The 20,066-nt window shown below is 37.4% G+C and overlaps 1 protein-coding gene across 4 annotated transcripts in view; it reads left to right on the top strand.

Annotated features, from left to right (window-relative positions):
* ATRX (ATRX chromatin remodeler) overlaps positions 1 to 20,066 on the top strand; it is an 84,314-nt gene that overhangs the window by 32,924 nt on the left and 31,324 nt on the right. For 3 of the 4 annotated variants that reach the window (XM_065643562.1, XM_065643565.1, XM_065643564.1), the window contains 9 exons: positions 4,030 to 4,160; positions 4,679 to 4,870; positions 6,546 to 6,639; positions 7,154 to 7,262; positions 7,932 to 8,111; positions 8,506 to 8,647; positions 9,809 to 9,918; positions 14,986 to 15,132; positions 15,340 to 15,517. In XM_065643562.1, the coding sequence (XP_065499634.1) occupies positions 4,030 to 4,160; positions 4,679 to 4,870; positions 6,546 to 6,639; positions 7,154 to 7,262; positions 7,932 to 8,111; positions 8,506 to 8,647; positions 9,809 to 9,918; positions 14,986 to 15,132; positions 15,340 to 15,517 (1,283 nt within the window). The remainder of the gene's footprint in view (positions 1 to 4,029; positions 4,161 to 4,678; positions 4,871 to 6,545; positions 6,640 to 7,153; positions 7,263 to 7,931; positions 8,112 to 8,505; positions 8,648 to 9,808; positions 9,919 to 14,985; positions 15,133 to 15,339; positions 15,518 to 20,066) is intronic. The other variant, XM_065643563.1, reaches the window with a different exon arrangement.

Genomic DNA, 20,066 nt, shown 5'->3' with positions numbered 1-20,066 from the left:
GTGATACGTCTTAATATTTAACTAATATTTAAAATTATGACTTTGTAAGAAGAAGAATTACTTTTACAGTGGTAGCATTGTCTCACCAAGATTTTTGACAATCTATAAATGAGTCCATCGTATTTGCACTCTAAAATTCATGAGTAAGAATGGTGCAAATTATCATGTGGACTTAACTCTGCATCATGAGAGGCTGCAACTACTATTCCATTTTTGCTGAAATGTCTGAAGGATAATTTTAAATAGTACTATACTGTGACTACGCAACTCCTGGGCAACTTCCAGTTTGCCCGTCTCTTTTAAAAAATGTTTTCTTTTAGCATAAGTTAAAAAATGCATAATAACCAATTCATCTATTGTTGGTGTCATTCTTACAAAGGTTAAATATTTGAATCCTGATTTATATTAAATGATACATATATACTGTTATTTTATTCTGGAGTTGTTTTTATATGTCCTGGTTAAGATTCCAGTCCCATTCTGTAAGGCAGTGTATAAATACGCGTTGGGAAAATGTCCTTTATACAAATATCACATCATGTTTAGATAGACAGAGCAGGTAGGCAACGTAACGTGCTCGAGGTCACAGCAGATAAGTGGCAGAAATGAATGAAATGCAGAAACTTTTTTTAAAAATTTTTTTTACTACCTGAAGTCCTGTGCTGGAGGTCATATTGCTCTCTGTGCCTCTTAATTTATGTTTATAGTGTTCAACTGTTACATCTAGTTGGCCAAGAATATCTTTTATGTCCTTGACCCAGGTAAATCTTTTGATATCTCTTGATTTTCATGGGCTTCTCTGGAAGAATGTGAGCAGGGGAGCTTTCACACTATCAGAGCTTGTTTTTCTTGGTACTTGCAGTTTGATGTTTATGCAAATATTAAAATGTTAGCTAGCATGTGAAGCTTCTTAGCTTAGAAACCCGGTCACTTTAAATGTGCTTCTATCTTCAAATAGGAATGTGACATATTATCTGAGCCACATATAATTTAATTTAAAACCAGTTTCAAGTGTCCAGTACTCAATTTATTCTGGTGCCCGTAAGCCATTTGTTACGTTAGTCGTCAGATGCATTTACAAGCCTTAATCTGTTTGATTCTAATATTGCTTACGCTTCTAATCCCTATCAGATACATAGTTACATTAAAAATAGGGATCTTTAAAATTCTGAATGTCTCAATGTCTTACATTTTTAGCCTACATCATACCAGTAGAACACGTAGAAGAGAATGCTGCTTTTTGCACTAAAGAAACAGGTCCTACTCAGTTTGATTCAAAGTGGTTGAATCTTGATCCTAGCTAAAAACGTGTCATTTTCCATCTCAGAGTATAAAAGCAATTACTTATCAATATTATTATAAATAATTAATTGGAAACTAATAAGTTTACTCACTCCAGTTGGTGGTTATGATAATGATTAGTAGGAAAATAACAGCATCTTCTATTTATGGATAGTAGATTTTGGGTGTGATTTTTAGGTGAATGATACATTTGCTTTTTTTTTTTTTTAATTTAAAAAAATATTTCATAAAAGAGCAAATTAAAATGTATATCTTCTTTTGTTAAGAACAAGTCAGCCTTTGTTTAAAAAAAAATCTATAAATGAATTTTTAAAGGTGACTTATATGAAAGGTAAGTATTGTTATCCACATACAAGTTGTGTTAACTTTGCTAATGCGAAATAAGGCAGTATTACCAGGCAGTACTTTCTGGATTGAATTTTAAAATTTTGCAATTCTTTTTAGTGTTTCTGCTTTGTTTTGTCTTGCAAAGCAAAACTTCAATGATGATACTGTTATTTTTTTAAAACAATAAAAGTAGCCAAACTGCTGCTGTCTGCATTTCCTGGAGTAGGATTCACGGTTAAAAATTTACATTAAAAACTTTTAAAGGGAATCAACCTGTGATATTCCAAGCAGTTCCATTTTGAAGAAAAAGTTCTTCTGACCATTAAGAAATGGAAGAAATATAGTCTCAATTTCTTATGTAAGGAGCCATTTATTCTTGTTGCTACTATACGTGATGCGGCGGGTTTAAAAAACAACAACAGAAAAAACCCAAAGCCCCTTTTCCAAATTCTCAGGAAGGAACTAATGCAAAAAACATTTGGAAGAGGATGTTACTTATCTAGGGACTTCACTAAAGTTTTCATTGGGTTCACACTGTGATCCATTGATATGTTGGAATTAAAGCTTACTAAAGAGTGCTGCATTTTGAAGGTTTAATCCGCTATTTCTTCACAAGCCATTTCTCAAAAGAGGGGGAGTGTTTTGGATGCTGATGCATAGTCTGAGACTCCTCACTGAGCAGTCTTAAATGTTTGTTAAACCATGTTACTTCCATCTTTTAATAATAACTGAATATACATTAAGCGCTAGAATCTTCTTGGAAAATATAATGCCATTCAAAAAACCAGAAAATACTGTATGAAGTGTTAGGAAAGATACTTTGGGACAATTCCCTTTGAAAAGTTCCTTTGTTTTAGGGACACATTGCATGCTGAAAAATGAAATGCAGATTCTTTAAAACCTATAGTGCTACATAAAATTAACTACTTAATTTTCTAGTGTATCAGAAGCTGTACTTAGGAGGGCACTGTTGCTTTGCCGTTTCCAAGTGAAGCCCAGATGGTGGTTCAGTTCCATGGCTTTTGAACTGTTGTTTTGACTGGTATAAAAGCTTCCCCATTCTAAACTGTGTACGTAATTACACACATATACATTAATTCTCCTGAAAGACAAAACAGACCAGATTTGACCTAGGAAAAAAAAAGTTCATTTAAAATTGACAACCATGGAGCGAAAAATATTTCCAAAATTTATATGAGGAAGGTCTGATCTCATTCTTTCAGTTTGTTTTCTTTTTCGCCGGAAATACAAGTTCGCAGATAAGTCCTGTATTTTCCTGCGCTTTTGACGTATTTTATATTTTTGCCTTGGATAGATTTACATAGGTTTGGTTTTTGTGGTGTTTTGGGTTTTTGTTTGTTTGTTTGTTTGTTTTTTTAATGTTGCAAAAGCATATAAAGAAATAGTTTCTCCATAGTAGCTTCTTGCAGGTTAGCTGGAAACATTCTTGTGCTGAAATGAAACTGAGAGAAGCTGAGCGAACAGTTTGTGGAACAGGAAATAAGATCATATTTTTTTCTTTGAAGTTGAGGTCCTGTAATGTTATATCAAACCTCTTCCTGTGTATGTGTATATACCCAGATATATTTTTGCTATAGTTGCTGTAAGGCCAGCGCTTGTAGTTACATGAGGGATTCAGCGTGGGTTTTTTTCCCGAGGCACTTAATATCAGTTCATCTTGGGACGTCGGGAGTTGCTTCAATTACTTTGGCATCGCTTTGCAGCAGGGTGAGCCCAGGCAATTAGAATGGTAACACAGTTAAGGCAAGCTGTGGAGAGGTAGGGGAATAGATACTTCTTTTCTTTTTAACCTGTGCGTTCATGCATATTGCAATAGTCTTTTTCTCCTTGTTAAAAACACGCGTTCAGTGATACACCGTTTTTAAAACTATTCCTGTTTACGTGTACACTAGTTGAGTAGATTCAGTGCTTCAGGAAATTAATCTCCTTGGTTTAAATCAAGCAAGAGAACCATTTTTGGGGGGAATGATTTGAGTATTAGGATTTGGCCTGCAGCATCTTAATGTTCTTGTTACAGCTAGAATTCATAGAGGTGCCTGTCCCAGAACTGACAAGAATCTGTCCATGTAGACGGTGAATAAAATGAAATGTTGAAGTCTGTACATTTCATAGCTATCTGTAGTCATTCTGTAAAGCATAAAACTTTTTTAAAAGAGCATTATACAGATTTCCTTTCTAAAAGCCAGTTAACACGTTACATTTAACATGAGATTTTTGCTGATATATCCTGTCTTACCGCAATGACTTTTCATCATGTGTCCTTTTTTTGTTCAGCTTTCAACCTTTTTTTTGAAGTTCTGAATGGTATAGGATTACACTTATCGTTCGTAGATTTACTTGAACAATGGAATAAATAGTTTTTTCTGTTTTACTTCAAAGAATTGCCAAGAAAATGCTTTTAGAAGAAATCAAAGCTAATCTTAGCTCTGATGAGGATGCGTCTTCAGATGATGAATCGGATGAAAGAAAGAAGAAACCTGGAAAGCAAAATGAACACGCAGGAGATGATGGTGAGCACCAAAAAGCACCTGGGAAAAATAGTGCTCTAGAGCCTGTCTTAATTTCAAAGATGGCTTGGGGAAATTATAATTATTAAAGTTTCTTCTTTCAAGAAAAAAATGTCATTGACGTTGCTAGGTAGTTGCCACATAGAGGCCAAGGTACGTTATCATGAGGATTATCATCTCTTATGCTTCTGTAAGTGTATTTTTTTGTTAATAATCTGATTGTTGTAACCAATTCAGAAGTCCTAAGGGCTTGTCATGAATAAGGTATACAGAACAGCAGAACGTGCAAACGCACGGGAGAGATTTGATTAACATCATGCACAGTCATTGGAACAGACAATCCGAGTGTTCAGGCAGTGTAAAAGACTTAAAATTTGAGGAAGCAACGGTATGTTGTTGCCCATAATTTCCTGGAAAAGCACAGAACTTAGCCTAAATTAATTTAGATTTTAATTCTTGCTAAATTTAAATGAGAAAAAAATGACCAGCGTGCATGCTGTACTGACTCTTATCTCTGACAGAAGGGAATGAAAAGGAAGCTAATTCTGAATCAGATTCTGAGGAAGAAGAAGAAGAAGAAGAATCAAAGAAGCCAAGATACAGACACAGGCTGCTGAGACACAAGCTGACAGTGAGCGAAGGAGAATCCGGTGAAGAAAAAAAAGTGAAACCAAAAGAGAAAAAAGAAGGGAAGCGCAGAAATAGAAGGAAAGGTACATAACCCAAATGTTTTTTGTCACAAAAAGTGCTTGTTTCTATAAAATAGGTCCAAAGCATGTCAGAATAGTGATCTGAAACTCCATAATTTTATAATCTCTGTATAAACTTATTTGTATATTAAATCTAGAATTCTTTTATCTGTCTTTGATAAAGTTTTATTGAAAATGTTCAATACAAATGCAGCTCTCTCCACTTATTGTATCCTCTGAATTAGATTAATCTTGTTGAGTCTTAGAATATTGATCTTAAATAACAGAGGCAAGCAGAGTATATCTAATTTGTGAAAATCGATCTTGTCATGTATGTAATTTCTCCCACTTGGACTGCTAGTAGGCGTGCTTGTGCATCAGAAATTTCTCCATCCTAGAACTGAAATGTTGCAAGCTTTCCTTGGACACCAGATGGCACTGTGCTTGACTTAGATTTTTCCCTTTCATCGTTGCATGCAAGAACAAGGAATCTGCAGCCCCTTGCGTGGAATCATTTTGAACAGAGGAGGGGAGGGATAGTGAAGATAAATGCTGAACTGCCATATTGGTCAGTGGAGATGTGGATAGTGTCTCGTGGCCCTAATTAAGGGCGCGCAGAGCTTCCCTGTTCCTAGTGTCGCACCACTGCGAGCCATCTTCTGTGGTGTTCCACGGACCAAAAGATACGATGCCATTTGTTTATCATTTTCCTTCATGAAAACTCTCATTTTTATCTGAGTGTATATTCATACTTTTTCTCCCTTATGTAATTATAACTACCAACAACATTTCTTTCAAGAAAAATAATTGAAAATTACAGTGGCAATGTGCAAATAAGATGCAGCCAGACTAATTCTCAGGATTCTTTAGAGTCTTTTGAGTTCACTAGTCTCAAGTAGAACAGTATACTTTCTTTCAGCTTGCTGTTTTTAGCGCTATGTTGTTATTATTACATTTCCCCATGTATGTAAACCAATCCTTGTTTTAAGGCTTGTTATTCATAAAACAGTTAAGCTTTCCACTGTGTTCAAGGTCAAACTGAAATTACAAAGCTGCTAACTGTCGTGTTGGTCTTAATTACCTATAAATGCCAGTGATAGCTCCTAAAAGTAGTTATGGAAGTATTACCTAATGCTGCTAGTTTAGGTGAGTCAGTTTTAAACTTGCATTACATGAAGAAACTTCAAGCCATACATACAGTAATATAATTGCACATGCTGTTAGTAAATAAAGGTTGTTTGCATGAACTGTGAATTACAATTATAAAATAAGATCTAGAAGGTTTGTAACAAAAGCGTCTGTTTGTAACAAAAGCGTCTGTTTAATTAAAAGGCATCTTTTGTTTTCTGAAGTTCTGTACTGTTCCCCATCGTGTTCTCTCCTCCTCACCCACTGTCTGTGAAATGTGACGCTTTCTAATATAACTCTGTCATTTGCTTGTAAACTATAGGTAGGTGTGTTCATGCATAAAGATCTCAAGTCTTGTTGGCCTAACATGCCATCTGCCAGGACTTAACTAGTGCTTACGTGTTAAGTTTTTCTATATTGCTTTTTATTAGGATGTTTAATGAGTCCCATACTGCCTTAAATGGACTTTTACAGTGCTTGTTGATCTTAAGCAGTTTATTGTATAATTAGAATATATGTAATGTTGCTAACTTTGTGATAATACTCAAGGTGAAATAATTTCTTTTTATAGTGAGCAGCGATGATTCAAATGACTCCGAGTTTCACGAATCTGCAGTTAGTGAAGAAGTCAGTGAGTCTGAAGATGACCAGCGTCCAAGAACAAGGTAGAAATAAACCTTAACTGTGCTTATCCTGTGTTTGGTTTTTGAGAGTGCAAGTTAGGCAATGAGATGGTAAAAGTTTAAGACTTTGGATCAGTCCTTAAAACCTTTCATAATAATTGTCTTTAATTTGGTATTTGCTGATTAACTTTGTAGCAAATGTGAGAATTTTGAATTTATACCACGCTATGTGGTACACAGCAATTTGAGCCAGTAAAAAAAAAAAAAGGCATTTTAATGTAAAATATGTCAATGTAAATTGAGGAATGGTGGATGGCAATAGAGAAGTAATATTTAACAATTCTGAGGTTCTTCTGGGTTGTCTGGAATAGGCTGCTGCTCTGTGTGTCCAGTGAGGTGAGAGGGAGAAAGGAATTTGGAAGTTAGCCTCTGATTGCACAAAAGGAGCCTGTATTCTATTAGCTATGTAGTTCGTGTACTTTTTTATCATTGTTTTTCAGTGAGGCAATGAATTATTGTCATTAATCAGTAATACTGCCTTTTTTTTTTTTTGTAGATCTGCCAAGAAAGCTGAGGCGGAAGAAAACCAGCGCAGTTACAAACAGAAAAAGAAACGAAGGCGTATAAAGGTTCAGGAGGATTCTTCAAGTGAAAACAACAATAAGGTACTATATTGTGGTTTGAATTACTAAGTGGGAAAAGGAGTTCCTATCTCTTCTGGCAACTGCTTAGGGACTTGGGTGTGTCAAACAACTCTGTACAAAGTACAGTAAAAAATTATAACTTTTCTCAATGTTCATTTAGCGCTAAAATTTGTAAAAATGGCACCATTAGGGAGGAAAAAAACGTTGCATTTGAATAAAACTGCTTCCTATCTAGATCTTGATAAAAATGCACAATATCGTTTAAGTAAAAAGAATTTTTAAAATAAATGTAGAAGATGACACAAATAGTAGATTAAGGCTTTGCTAGTATTAGGGTTTCTTTTTCTGTGTGGAGTAGGTGATAGCTGATCTGATCTAGCACCACTGGGACAGAAAAATAGTTCTTTATTAATAGTAATTAGTTACTATCAAAAGATAGCAGTACGTGTGGTATACTGCCTTTGCACAGCTGGGCTTATCTTTAATGTCTCAGAATACATTATAGTTAAGGTGGCACTTCTTTTGTCATGCTGGAGAACTTGTTTTAAAAAAACTGTATTTTTTTCCTATGAGCTAAACTCCACCTGTGTGTATATATATACATTTCTGGGAGCTTGTCTGAAAATGAAGGATTTGATGGCCTGTGCCATAATTTTCTTGCTAATGCATAGTTTATTTACTTTGTAATAGAGTAATTCTGAAGATGAGGAGAATGATGATTCAAAATCTCCTGGAAAAGGCAGGAAGAAAATAAGGAAAATTATTAAAGATGATAAGCTTAGAACAGAAACACAAAATGCACTTAAAGAAGAAGAAGAAAGAAGAAAACGTATAGCAGAAAGAGAACGGGAGAGAGAGAAATTGAGAGAGGTATGTTCTGTTTTCTTTGCAAAATGCTAGGAAGATGAATTGTTGATGATAAATTTAAGACCTCATATGTCTACGTAAATTTAATTTGATAAATAGTTTTAAAAGTACTTACATGTAGCCTTGTAAGCCACAAGTTTGATTTGTAGTTTCCTGCAGGTTAACATTGGTGTTTTTATTTAGGACTACTGAGATATTTACAAAGCTGTTTCTGTTGCCTACTGCTTTACTTTCCATGGGGGGCGGAAAAGTACTCTCCCAAAATAAGTTTTGAGGCATAGGTGTTTCTCTTTACTAAATAAATTCCAACTTCCAATTTTGCTCAAGCTAGTGTGTTTTGAATCTTGGTATTACTCACATGTGAAGTATTCCTATGATGACCTGTTTCTGCTTGCAGGTGATAGAGATAGAAGATGCTTCACCTCTGAAATGTCCCATCACAACTAAACTGGTTTTAGATGAAGATGAAGAAACCAAAGAACCATTAGTGCAGGTTCACAGGAGTATAGTTACCAGACTGAAGCCACACCAAGTAGATGGTAAGGAAAGAGAGTTTTAATTTCTTTTTTTTCCCCTTCACTGGCACAGCACCATATGCAACCTGGAGTCATAACTCCTTGGCAGGCAAATGCCAGAACATCAGGTTTAGTGCCTTATTTTTGGAACAGCTGAACAAAACAGCAATACATAATTCTGTTTACCAGCAAAGAACGTTAGAATATAAGTTGGAACGATCCTCAGAATCATCTAATTCTCCACACTGAGGCAGAACCAAATACATGTTTACTCATTGTACTGAGGAATTGTTATATTCACTTTTTACAGTTTTCATTGAAGATTTAAAAATCTCGCAATATTTTTGTGGCTTTCTCGGCAGAATTTTTCTTTTTTCTGATACTTGATATGACTGCAAATCAAGCCAACTTCTTTCCGTATTCTGTTTTTAGTGAATAAGGAGAAAAGGAGAATAACCAATCATAGTTTTCCTCACAGTTCATACTGTTATTTTAAATTTTCCTTGAAGTTCATAATCTATGACCTTTCCATTTTAGTAAGAAACCCTGGACTTGCTTCAACTCTTAGAGGGAGTTGCCCTGAAGCAGACACAGCAGTCAAGTTGGGGCCTCATGTGTGCTGTATATAGCACAGCAGAATATAACTCCACAATAAATATCTTGCAAAGAATAACAAAATCACCCAGCAGACCCTCATGTTGTTAATGCATTTTGTTCTGTAGCATGTATTTCCTTTCCTTTTTTAGCTGTCAGGGTTCTTACTTGATTTTTTTTTTCTCCCTCTTTAAGCATCTTCACATCTGTTCTGCCTTGGCAGAATTTCTTCTAGTTGGTTTCAGAGAATTTTGCTAATTTACAAAAATAATTTTAGCCTTTTCATGAATACCTTGCTACTTTTCCTTCCGGCTCCTCTTTTTTTGCTGTCTCCGAGATTGCAGTCATCTGCAGTCTGCACAGTAATATTTTCTAACCCAGTTACCACATGTTCAGTGAAAACTGTAAATATAATTAAGTTCAAGACAAAGGTCATCTCACATAAAACCCATTGCACAGAAATGACTCACTTATCCCAAGCATTGTTTTTTAAGAATTATCACGATATTACAGTTATCACGCCTATCTCTTATTGAGTGAACATTAATAAAATGAACGTTTAATGAGAAAATTTTCAATCGTTTTCTTCAGGTGTTCAGTTCATGTGGGATTGCTGTTGTGAATCTGTAAAAAAAACAAAGACATCTCCTGGTTCTGGGTGCATTCTTGCTCACTGTATGGGTCTGGGGAAAACGTTACAGGTAAGAAACAAAAGTTGTCTTGTTTTCTGGTCTGGAGGTTGCTTTCAAAAGCTGATCCAGCACAAGCCAATTTTAATGACTTTCAGAACATAGTAAAACTTACTGTTTCCTAGTCAGTGATGTGATGCGGGTTTCTGGAGGAAAACGCTTTGTAAAGAGGTATTGAGAAAGAAGTTGTGTTTCGTAGTGTACAGCTGTAAAAGTTCTGATATATGCTTCTGCTTTCTCTGCTTTTAAAATACATAAAATTAAATGATATAATCATTGATATTAATGTGAAAAGGTCATATTTAATTTTAAGTGATGTGTAGCTCCCTTGCAACTTCGAAGAAGAAAATGCAGTGAATAGGAGACAGGCTTCAAGAACCTATGTTTCTATGTTTAATAATCTTAAGCAGGTTGTGGTTTTTACTGTCTCCCTCATTCATGTGTTGCTCCTTAAACGCTTTATTTTCCTCAGTGGTTTCTCAATTTACTTTTTGTACTGGTAAATTAGAGGTTTATCAGTGGTTTGGCTTTTTTTTCTTTATGCCAGAATTTTAGTGTCTGAAGTCAGATGCTTTGTGGTTTAATATAAACAATGTTTTGCTACAATTGAAACTCCTCCAGGTTGAAGGCCAGGGTGTTTGTTTTCTATTTCAGAAATTGTCCTTATGTACATTCATATTTTTGAATCATGCATCACAAACAGTTAAGACCAGAAGCTTTGCCTTCGCAGTTAAATATAGGACATACTTTCAACCACTTTTTCACTTCTCTATTTCTGCTTTACAATTCTTTGCTTCCTCAGATCTTCAGGTTCAAGCCTTCATTGTCACTTCGGCTCATGTTCCTTCTCCTTTACACTGCCGAAGACTGCTTTGTAAAAATCTTTAAACAAGACTATTGTAGCATTTCTTAAAACAAGATTTCCATATTTCTTGGTCTGATACAAGTTGCTCTTCTGCCATGTTAAAAGTTGCACAGTGTTGTGATTTAACCCTGCGGGCAGCTAAACGCCACACACGGCCGTTCGTTCACTCCCCAACTTGGTGAGATGGGTGAGAGAGTTGGGAAAAAAAAAAAGTAAACCTAGTGGGTTAAGATAAAGTTTAACAGGACAGAAAGGGAGATGATAATAGTGATGATGATGATAAAAATAATAAAAAAGAATATATATAAAAGAAGTGATGGACAATGCAATTGCTCACCGCCTGGTGGTCAATGTTCAGCTTCTCTCTGAGCAGCGGTTCCTTCAACCACCGTCCCCCAAAATATATACTGAACATGACATCATATGGTATGGAGTGTCCCTTTGGCCAGCTGAGGTCAGCTGTCCTGGCTGTGTCCCCTCCCAGCTCCTTGTGCACCTGCCATGGTGTGAGAAGCTGAAAAGTCCTTGAGTACTTATCAACAACTAAAACATCAGAGTATTATCAACATCATTCTCATTCTAAATCCAAAACACAGCACTATATCAGCTACTAGGAAGAAAATTAACTCTATCCCAGCTGAAACCAGGACATCCAGTGAACAACTTAACAGTTCTATTAGTCTTTAAAATCTGAAGCTCAATCCCCATCTTAAAATGTTTCTTCTGAAACTAGTCACCCAAGCAGTTGCTGTAAAACAATGCTCATCGCCGTTTTTCAAGCTTATGCTCTTGACCTTCAAAAGAGGCAAAAGATTAGAAACAGTTTTCTTGGATTCCCTGCATCTCAGTATTCATGCTTGGGAGTGTAGAATTCCTTTTGTTTGCTTGTTTCCAAGTGATATATCTGTCTTTATAAATTCTGGGTTGCATTTAGCCAGGTGTAGCATCACCACAAATACTGTGAGCAAAGAAGTGGGGTAAGTTGCCCATCTTACTCTGCTGCCTGGTCCATGACCTAGAATTCCATTATCAGAAGTAATTTGACAGAAGAACCTTTCCCTCTGATTCTGGGAAGGAGAAAGGGAAATTTCTGAGAACTCTGAAAAAGAAGAAAGGAGGGTAACAACCTGATATGTGCTTGAAAAGACCCTCAGAAAAGCAGGGCCACTTTGGTCTCCCTGTTGTTGGCCTTCATTGATGCTCGTTTCCTCATTTCTGGACAAGGGAGATATTCTCATATCTTCATCAGGACAGCTGGCTGGTGAAATGAATTACTGTGAACCATTTTTATCTCTGGCTCGAGCTGAATCATTAGAAATCTATATTGCAGCTTCTGCAGACGTTGGAATTGATTAGAACTGGTTTCAACTTGGCGTCAGGGCCTTCACGTGCCAGGAACGGTGCTTGGCTGTAAAGTCACTTGACAGGAGGTCTGCCCAGTGCTCTGGTGAGTTTGTGACCGCCAAGTCTAGGTCACGTTAGCAGCCAGCACTTGCACAACACTTGTTTCTAAATTCTTTTATTCACATGCTCCAAATATGGATGCACTTTACTCATTCCCGGAGTGCAGTCTCTTTAGCATGATGATGATGGTTCTCAAAGAGGTTATTTTCTTCCTACAGTGAGGATGGGATCCTCAAAGCGTCTGTGAGGAAATGCCTTCTCACCATCCTCTTCCATCTTGGTCAGTGGTGGTAGAAGCTTCCCCATTGGATTGGGAAGCCCTGTCCCCTGGCCTGAAGGCTCAAGATCTGTTCATTTGTAGAGAGGTCAGTATATCAACCTACTGGAATTCCAAGTTGTGTCTCAACATTTTTGTGCCATGGTCTGCAAGTGACTCCAGCCAGCTTTACAACTTTGTTAGTCACTTAGGAAAACAAAATGCTGTAAGATGCTGTTGACAAGCAGTTAGTCTTTGCCACCTGTAGGTTTGGAATGAGGTGTCTCAGTAGTTCTTACTCTCTGTGGTGCTCACATCTGCCTTGCTAGTTGGTGCTTGGCATAGTGAGCACACCTGGATGCTGCTAGAGAGCAGACTTGGCTTCAAGTCTTTCATTATTATTTTCACAGTCTTGAAATGGACTCCAAGAGAAAATCTGCAGAGAGGCCCTAGCAGGAGCTGTTATTCTTTGCTAGTGTTAACTATGCCTTACTGGGTCAGATGGCTTCTTTATTCTTGTGTCTTCCCTCTCAACCATTGCTACCCAGGGCTCTTCAAAAAGTGAAGTTACATGAGAAGTACCTAATCCTGCTCTCCTCTGGCCTAATTCAGACAAATTTTATTTAAGACTTTCTGATCGTGAGAATCTTCTCTCTTGACCTGCGAATTGCAGGGTATAGTCAGGGAGAGCTTAGACTGGTGCAACACCTTCAGATTCTTTAGTTCCCCTGGATTCCTCTGCAAAGAACAAGCTCAAGGGAGTCAAGGGAAGATTGAGGTTTGCGGTTTTCTGATTTGAGGAGTTTTTGTGGGATTGCGGGTTATTTTGAGAAACATAAAGCTGTAGATGATCAGAGGGACTGCGGTCATTCACTGTATGTACTGTTTAGGTTAAACGATCTGCGATCTTGCTTGGTTGTGGTGCACAGTATGTGGACAATGTGTTTGTAAGAACTCCAGCTGCAGTGGATATAGCTTTGCTTTGATTATGGAAGTTGGGGTCACAGACACAATACTTTGATAATCTACAATCCTATAGAAGATGACTTTTGCTCGTGCTTTGAAAATCACCTTTGAGGAGTATATTTTTACATGCTTAATTCTAGCTTAGGTGTTAAGGTTCTTCAGGAGTTAATTACGCCTTTTACTGGAGATTTGCAGTGTTTTGCAGAAGTGTTGCAGCAATGCAGTCTAGGCGACCTTGTACACTTATACTTTATATACCTGATACTTTAGTTTGATGAAACATTTCACAGCAAAGGTATTTTTGTATGTGCTCTAGATGTGTTCATGACATTCATTTTGGCTGTAATTTTTTGCTAATCAAAGGAAGACACAGTAGCAAATACTTACCAAGTATTTTTATGGCCAGTGTTTGTAGCTTAGGTAGTTGGTTTTTTCCTGATGTGGTCACTTGCCAGTCCTACTGTGCTCTGTAATGCCATTTGCTGTTGAGCTAAGTCAGCGGTATGTTTTAGAAGACTTTGCAAACTGCAGAGAAGAATGTCAGTAAAGGATCTGGGAAATAAGGGAATTAGGGACTTGGTGGTGATTAGTCTTCATGGGTAGTTCTTGCATCCAAACATGAGATGCTTTTGTCTCGATCGCAAAACCACTAGTAATTCCTTTCGTATTGCAGCATCTAAAAACAGTTTCTTGCCCAGTGTTCCAAGAATAGTAATGCAGTTTGAAATTACTTTGAGCAGTCTATTAAATCAGAGTTGCCAGACACCAAGATTTGATCTGGAAAGAACTTTCCAGATATTGTACAGTTACGTGGATTAGAGCGCAGTCTTCACCATAAATAGTCTGGTGCGAGAGAGCTGGAGCTGCCATGGGATCACTGACTCTACAGCTTCCAGGTTTTTACAGGTTATCTCTAGTCTTGTGTTTATTTGTTACTCCTCAAAAACAGCCAGCCTGGCAGAAACACCGAGTGACATGAAAAGATTTAAGTTTTTTTCCCCGAGCCTCAAGGAGGTGTCACAATCTGCAACATACAGCCAGTCTGGCTACAGGGTAAATGGTTGGAAAGCATTTCAATAAACTGTTTCAGAGCTCTTTTGAGAGAATTTGCCAATATGTTGCAAAAATGTGGAAAACGTTGATATAAGACTGAAGTTCACTTTGAAGAAACTTGATAAATTCATGAAGTCCAAAGAGGTGAACTTATTTCATGTTTGGGGTGAGTATTGGAAGAAAGCTTAAAAATGACCTAATATAAATTTTTAGTTTATGATAATCATTGATGAAATGTAAAGGGAGAGCTCCTTATTTGCGAAATTGTTCAGCTATCTGGGCAATATAAATCTGCTTGTATCTCGGTGTATGAAGGATGTATGCAGCCATGTAACAGGGAGTAAGAAGTGTATGACTTCAAAATATATGTGTATTAAATGTTAAGCACTGAGTTGTTTAACAAACAGAAAAAGAATGTTTGAACAAGACTGTTGTTGGTAAATTTTGTATGTGAATATATACTCCTGCGTTTCTTTCCTAGTGTTTAATATTTGGTGTTTAATTTGGCATTTTGTCTGTTTTTTTCCTTTTGCAGGTAGTCAGTTTTCTTCACACAGTCTTGCTGTGTGAGAAGCTGGATTTTCGGACAGCTCTGGTAGTGTGTCCGCTGAACACTGCCTTGAACTGGTTGAATGAGTTTGAAAAATGGCAAGAAGGTTTAGATGACGACGAAAAACTAGAGGTATAGGGCTTAAAAAGAGTTCTTAAAAATCAAATAACTGAACAGTTTGCATAACTGGGAAGCTCCCTTACTCAAAATATAGACTAAGGAATGCACTTTAAGTATGTGAAAAATCTACTTGCATTAATATGCTTTAGTTTTTTGAAAGTTACACTGGTCCTTTGGTATTTTAAAAGAAATTCAAGCGTATTTGTCCCCCTTTGAAAGGTCTGTGAACTAGCGACTGTGAAACGCCCTCAAGAGAGAAGCTACATGCTCCAGCGTTGGCAAGATGAAGGAGGTGTGATGATAATAGGCTATGAGATGTATCGTAATCTTGCACAGGGCAGGAATGTGAAGAGTAGAAAACTTAAAGAAATATTCAATAAAGCTTTGGTTGATCCAGGTAAGTGAAAATTAATATGAGTATGAATTATATACATTGTGCTTTCTGGTTTACACATATGAGCTAAGTAATCTTGCAAATGGACATCTGTTGGGCAAATAATTTTAAACAATAACATTAGTAAGATTTATCACATTTTCTTTATTGTCTTTTGCTGAGTTATATAAATGGTCGTTCAGAAACTAACCCATCTGCTTTTGTAAATAGACTTCTATAGCAGTCTTTTGTATTGCCTCAGACACAGAAATGACCACAGGAATATATACTGGAAGTTTTCCTAATAGGTGTCTTTTTTGCTAGCATCGCTTTCTTTGCAAGGTAATTCGAAGTTACTCTGTTGGCAACCTACGGTTATTTTAATCTGCTCATTTGTTACAACCACAAACCGCTTTATCCTCAATAGAAATCTGCCAGTAAGGGCTCAACTATACGTGAAAAATAGTTGAGAAATGTACCTTAGAAGTGTGAACAAGTGTTAATTAAGTGCTAATGAATATCTATCAGATGGTCACCAAGAAGAACTAACAGTTTAAGATTTGACAATATTCACCAAAATAGCAAAATTTTCATAGTAATTCTGAACTGTCACCTGATATCTGAAAACAACTTATGGTTATGCAACATGCAGTATATTTTTTAAATGCTTGAAATGGAAGGTGAGGTAAATGGTTTCTTTGGTTCTGTAGGTAAGTTTTGTTGGGTTTTAATTATTCATCTGGACTTTAGGTTTCTTGACAGAGTGTGGTTGATTTTCTTTTTTTTTTTTTTTCCCTCCTCATTGATGAAATACAGCATTGGTCTGGTTTATAATTGTATTTAGTGAGCTTCGTTTTGTGACATTGCAAATAATGGTAGGGCTGTGAATTTTGTTCTGGCAGTCAAAGGGATTATTCCAATGGGAAAAATAACTTTGTGGTTATTGGCATGGGCCAGCTGGAATTGACATCTCCAACTCTGCAGAAAGCCTGTTCGAGCAGCTAAAACGTTAATTAATTTTCTGCCAGTTTGACTCCCTAAATCGCATAATTGCTGTGGAGTCAGGGAAGCTGCAGTACAGTAGCTGATGAACTATTTTTGTGATCATATTGAATCCACAGGCATTATTTAAGCAATGAAGAAAATGCACTTCTTACCAGTGGGTTTTCTGACTCCTCTGTTAAAGCTGCAATTACTGAAAACAAGAAAAAAAAAATAAAAAGAGGGAGAGAGGGGAAAACCCTGTCCTGTCAGTCTTATTCTGTATCTCATTGGCTCAGGATATTGTGTTTGTTGAGAATGTTGCCAGGAAGGTCACAGCAGGAGAAGAAAAGGTGTGAACTGCTGTTTTGCAGTAGTGGTGACGGGACAGTAGCTTTGTATTCAGTTGGTCACGTTCTGGTGCAATGATGAAATAAAACTTTATATGCTCCTACAGTGATTGAGTTTTGTGGGTTTTTTTCCTTGTGGAGGGCGTCAGGGAGGCTAAACATAGGGGTCTTTATAATAATAATATTGTCCCTTCCTTCGTGGATTTGTATTTATGTAATTTCAAAAATACCAGACTGCGAAGTGAGGTGGCATTTTGGGCATGTAGTTTTATGGAGGAGGCAGAGTGACTTGTGTCACCTTCCCTGTCCCATCTCTTGTGAATCTTTTGGGTTTTACATCCTACTTGTAGGTGTGGTTCTGCCCTTCTTCCAGACCTCATTAGACTGCTCAGGAGAACGTGATAGAGCAGAGTTTGTGATTAGGTTGTGAACTTTTGTAGATTTAATCAAGTTCAGAAACTGCAGCACATCGAACCTTGTAGGTTTTGAATAATTTCACATGAACGTGGAACCCCGTTTTATTTTCAGACGACTTGGTTGGTTGGATGGAAATCCTTTTGTTGCTGCAAATCTTTCTTTATTTTAACTTATTATAAAAATAAGTGTTCATCTGTTGTTATCCATTAGTTTTTGGAGGCATTTGGGTTGGCCGAACTGATGAGCAGTGTCTTGCAACAACCGTTACTCGTTTCTCGCTGTCTCCGTGAATCACAGCACTGGCAATACAGCAGCCTGCCAGTAAAAGAGTTCTGAAGCTGTGTGCTGGCTTACTGCTCTGACTGTAAATAGGAAAACCATTGCCTCTGGGAGCCTATTTAATTTAAATAGTTGCAAATTTGGTATTTGAGCAATAATTTAATGATACGTGTCTGGTTAAAATGGATACTGCTGGGGTAGACATGTGCTATAGCAGACGTTTGTATTGCACTACAGAAGAGGGGACCAGAGAGGGAAGGTTTAGCCAAAGTTTATGGGTGGAGAAGTGATTTCATTAATTAACTAGCTCTGCTATGTGAAATAATAGCAGGATTATAGACGTGTGCCGGGCAACAAATGGTTTCCCATAATGCTTTGTGCAACTGATAAAATGCAGTTTGGTTTATGGATAGCTGTTGTGCTTTGCTTGCAGCATTTCAGTAACTTTGTATTTTTTTACTTGCTGCTACTAATAAAAATTCCCTTAACTGTTTAACTTGGAAAGAGCTCTATAATTGGCAGTTGTATAAGCTGACTTAAGTTGTTGTAGACTTCAGAGGAAAAGGAGAATTATGTGTATATCTCTATATCTATCACTGAGTATGTTGTATATATATATCAATACAGTAACGTGCAAGTACAGCAAGGATAGGAAGATGAAGACTATGAACTTTGAGGAAAGATTGAAGGAGTAAGGCTTTTTAGCCTAGAAAAAAGACAACTAAATTGACATTTTCCACCATGTAGGAGCTGGTTACTGAAAAGACTAGTAACAGTTATTTTTTTACATCAGCTAGAGAAAGGGCAGAATTTATTCTGATTTACAGCAAAAATCATTTAAATTAGGTATTACTGCACAGTGTTTCAGCAAAACAGAGAGGTCATGGAATTTCCTACTTGTGTAGGCGAGGACATGTCTCTTTCTCATAACTCTTACCTTGGATGAAGAAACTGGAGTCCCTTGGAGGTCCCTTTAGGTTACATTCCTTTATAATATTTGAGAAATGTTCTGTCTGTAATGAATCGCACTCATGTTTTTTAAGAATAAGGAAAAAACCCACAAATTTATGAAAATCCTGCCACTGAGTTGTAGCCAAGATGTTAGTTCAAGATATCAGCACTACGTGCCTGCCAGACAAACCACAAATAATTTCACTAAGGTAGTTTTTTTTCCACAGTTTTGCTATCATTCACTTCCTCTAAACAACAGGTTTCGAGGTGGGATTTTTGTTTGTGTTTCTTCTTGTTGTTTTTTAACTAACCACTTAATGAATTACAGTCTTTACTGAAACTAATTTCTGGGGTATTTGCAGAGTTTTGATTGCTATCTGTCACTAAGACTTCATTATCATTTTTCTCTAATGTATTTTGATTCTGATTTAAACATAATGTACTAGACCAAATGCATTTCTGAGAATGATATATTAATGCGCAAGCTGTCACATCTGGTAGGGAGATACTGCAAATGCCTCCGTTTTAGAGAACTGCTCCAATGCATCTCAGTAGTACTGAACACTGCATGAGCAGCTTGCTCACAGGATCGTTGCTTATGAGGAAATACTAGAATGAGGACCAGAGAAAGGATCTGTCACTGTTAAGAGATGTTTGCCTAAAATTAAAGGAAGTCTTTGTGTGTAGCCACTCAGAGTTTTGCGTGCTGTCAGAACTGGGGAAGGTACAAAAGCTGTGAAATAATATGGGGAAATGTTTCTGGGGCAGGTGTGAAAATTCAGAAATAAGTAGGCTTGAAAAAGTCTTAAGTGTGTTTGAAATTCATATGTGGATTTTCATAATTGTCTTGGTTAAAAAGACTTTTTTTTATTGCTTGGAAAAAATATCTTCTTGATTCCTTTTCTATTAGCATGTAAGATGCAAATCACTTTTTCACAGAATCACAGAATGTCGGGGATTGGAAGGGACCTCGAAAGCTCACCCAGTGCAATCCCCCCGCCGGAGCAGGAACCCCCAGATGAGGTTACACAGAAGGTGTCCAGGCGGGTTGGAATGTCTGCAGAGAAGGAGACTCCACAACCTCCCTGGGCAGCCTGGGCCAGGCGCTGGCACCCTCACTGGGAAGAAGTTTCTTCTCATATTCAAGTGGAACCTCCTGTGTTCCAGTTTGTACCCATTGCCCCTTGTCCTATCATTGGTTGTCACCGAGAAGAGCCTGGCTCCATCTTCCTGACACTCCCCCTTTCCATACTGATCCCCATGAATGAGGCCACCCCTCAGTCTCCTCTTCTCCAGCTCCAGAGCCCCAGCTCCTCAGCCTTTCCTCACACGGGAGATGCTCCACTCCCTTCAGCATGTTGGTGGCTGCCCTGGACTCTCTCCAGCAGTTCCCTGTCCTTCTGGAACTGAGGGGCCCAGAACTGGACACAATATTCCAGATGTGGTCTCACCAGGGCAGAGTAGAGGGACAGGAGAACCTCTCTGACCTACTGACCACCCCCTTTCTAATCCACCCCAAGTCCCATTGGCCTTCCTGGCCACAAGGGCACTTAAAATGGCAAAATTAAGACGATTGGCACTGGCATTAAATCATG

The sequence above is a fragment of the Caloenas nicobarica genome, chromosome 12, assembly GCF_036013445.1.
Source record: "Caloenas nicobarica isolate bCalNic1 chromosome 12, bCalNic1.hap1, whole genome shotgun sequence".
Classification (NCBI taxonomy): domain Eukaryota; kingdom Metazoa; phylum Chordata; class Aves; order Columbiformes; family Columbidae; genus Caloenas; species Caloenas nicobarica.
The sequence above is the reverse complement of the archived record's forward strand: the minus strand, read 5'-3'. Positions and strand labels throughout refer to the sequence as shown.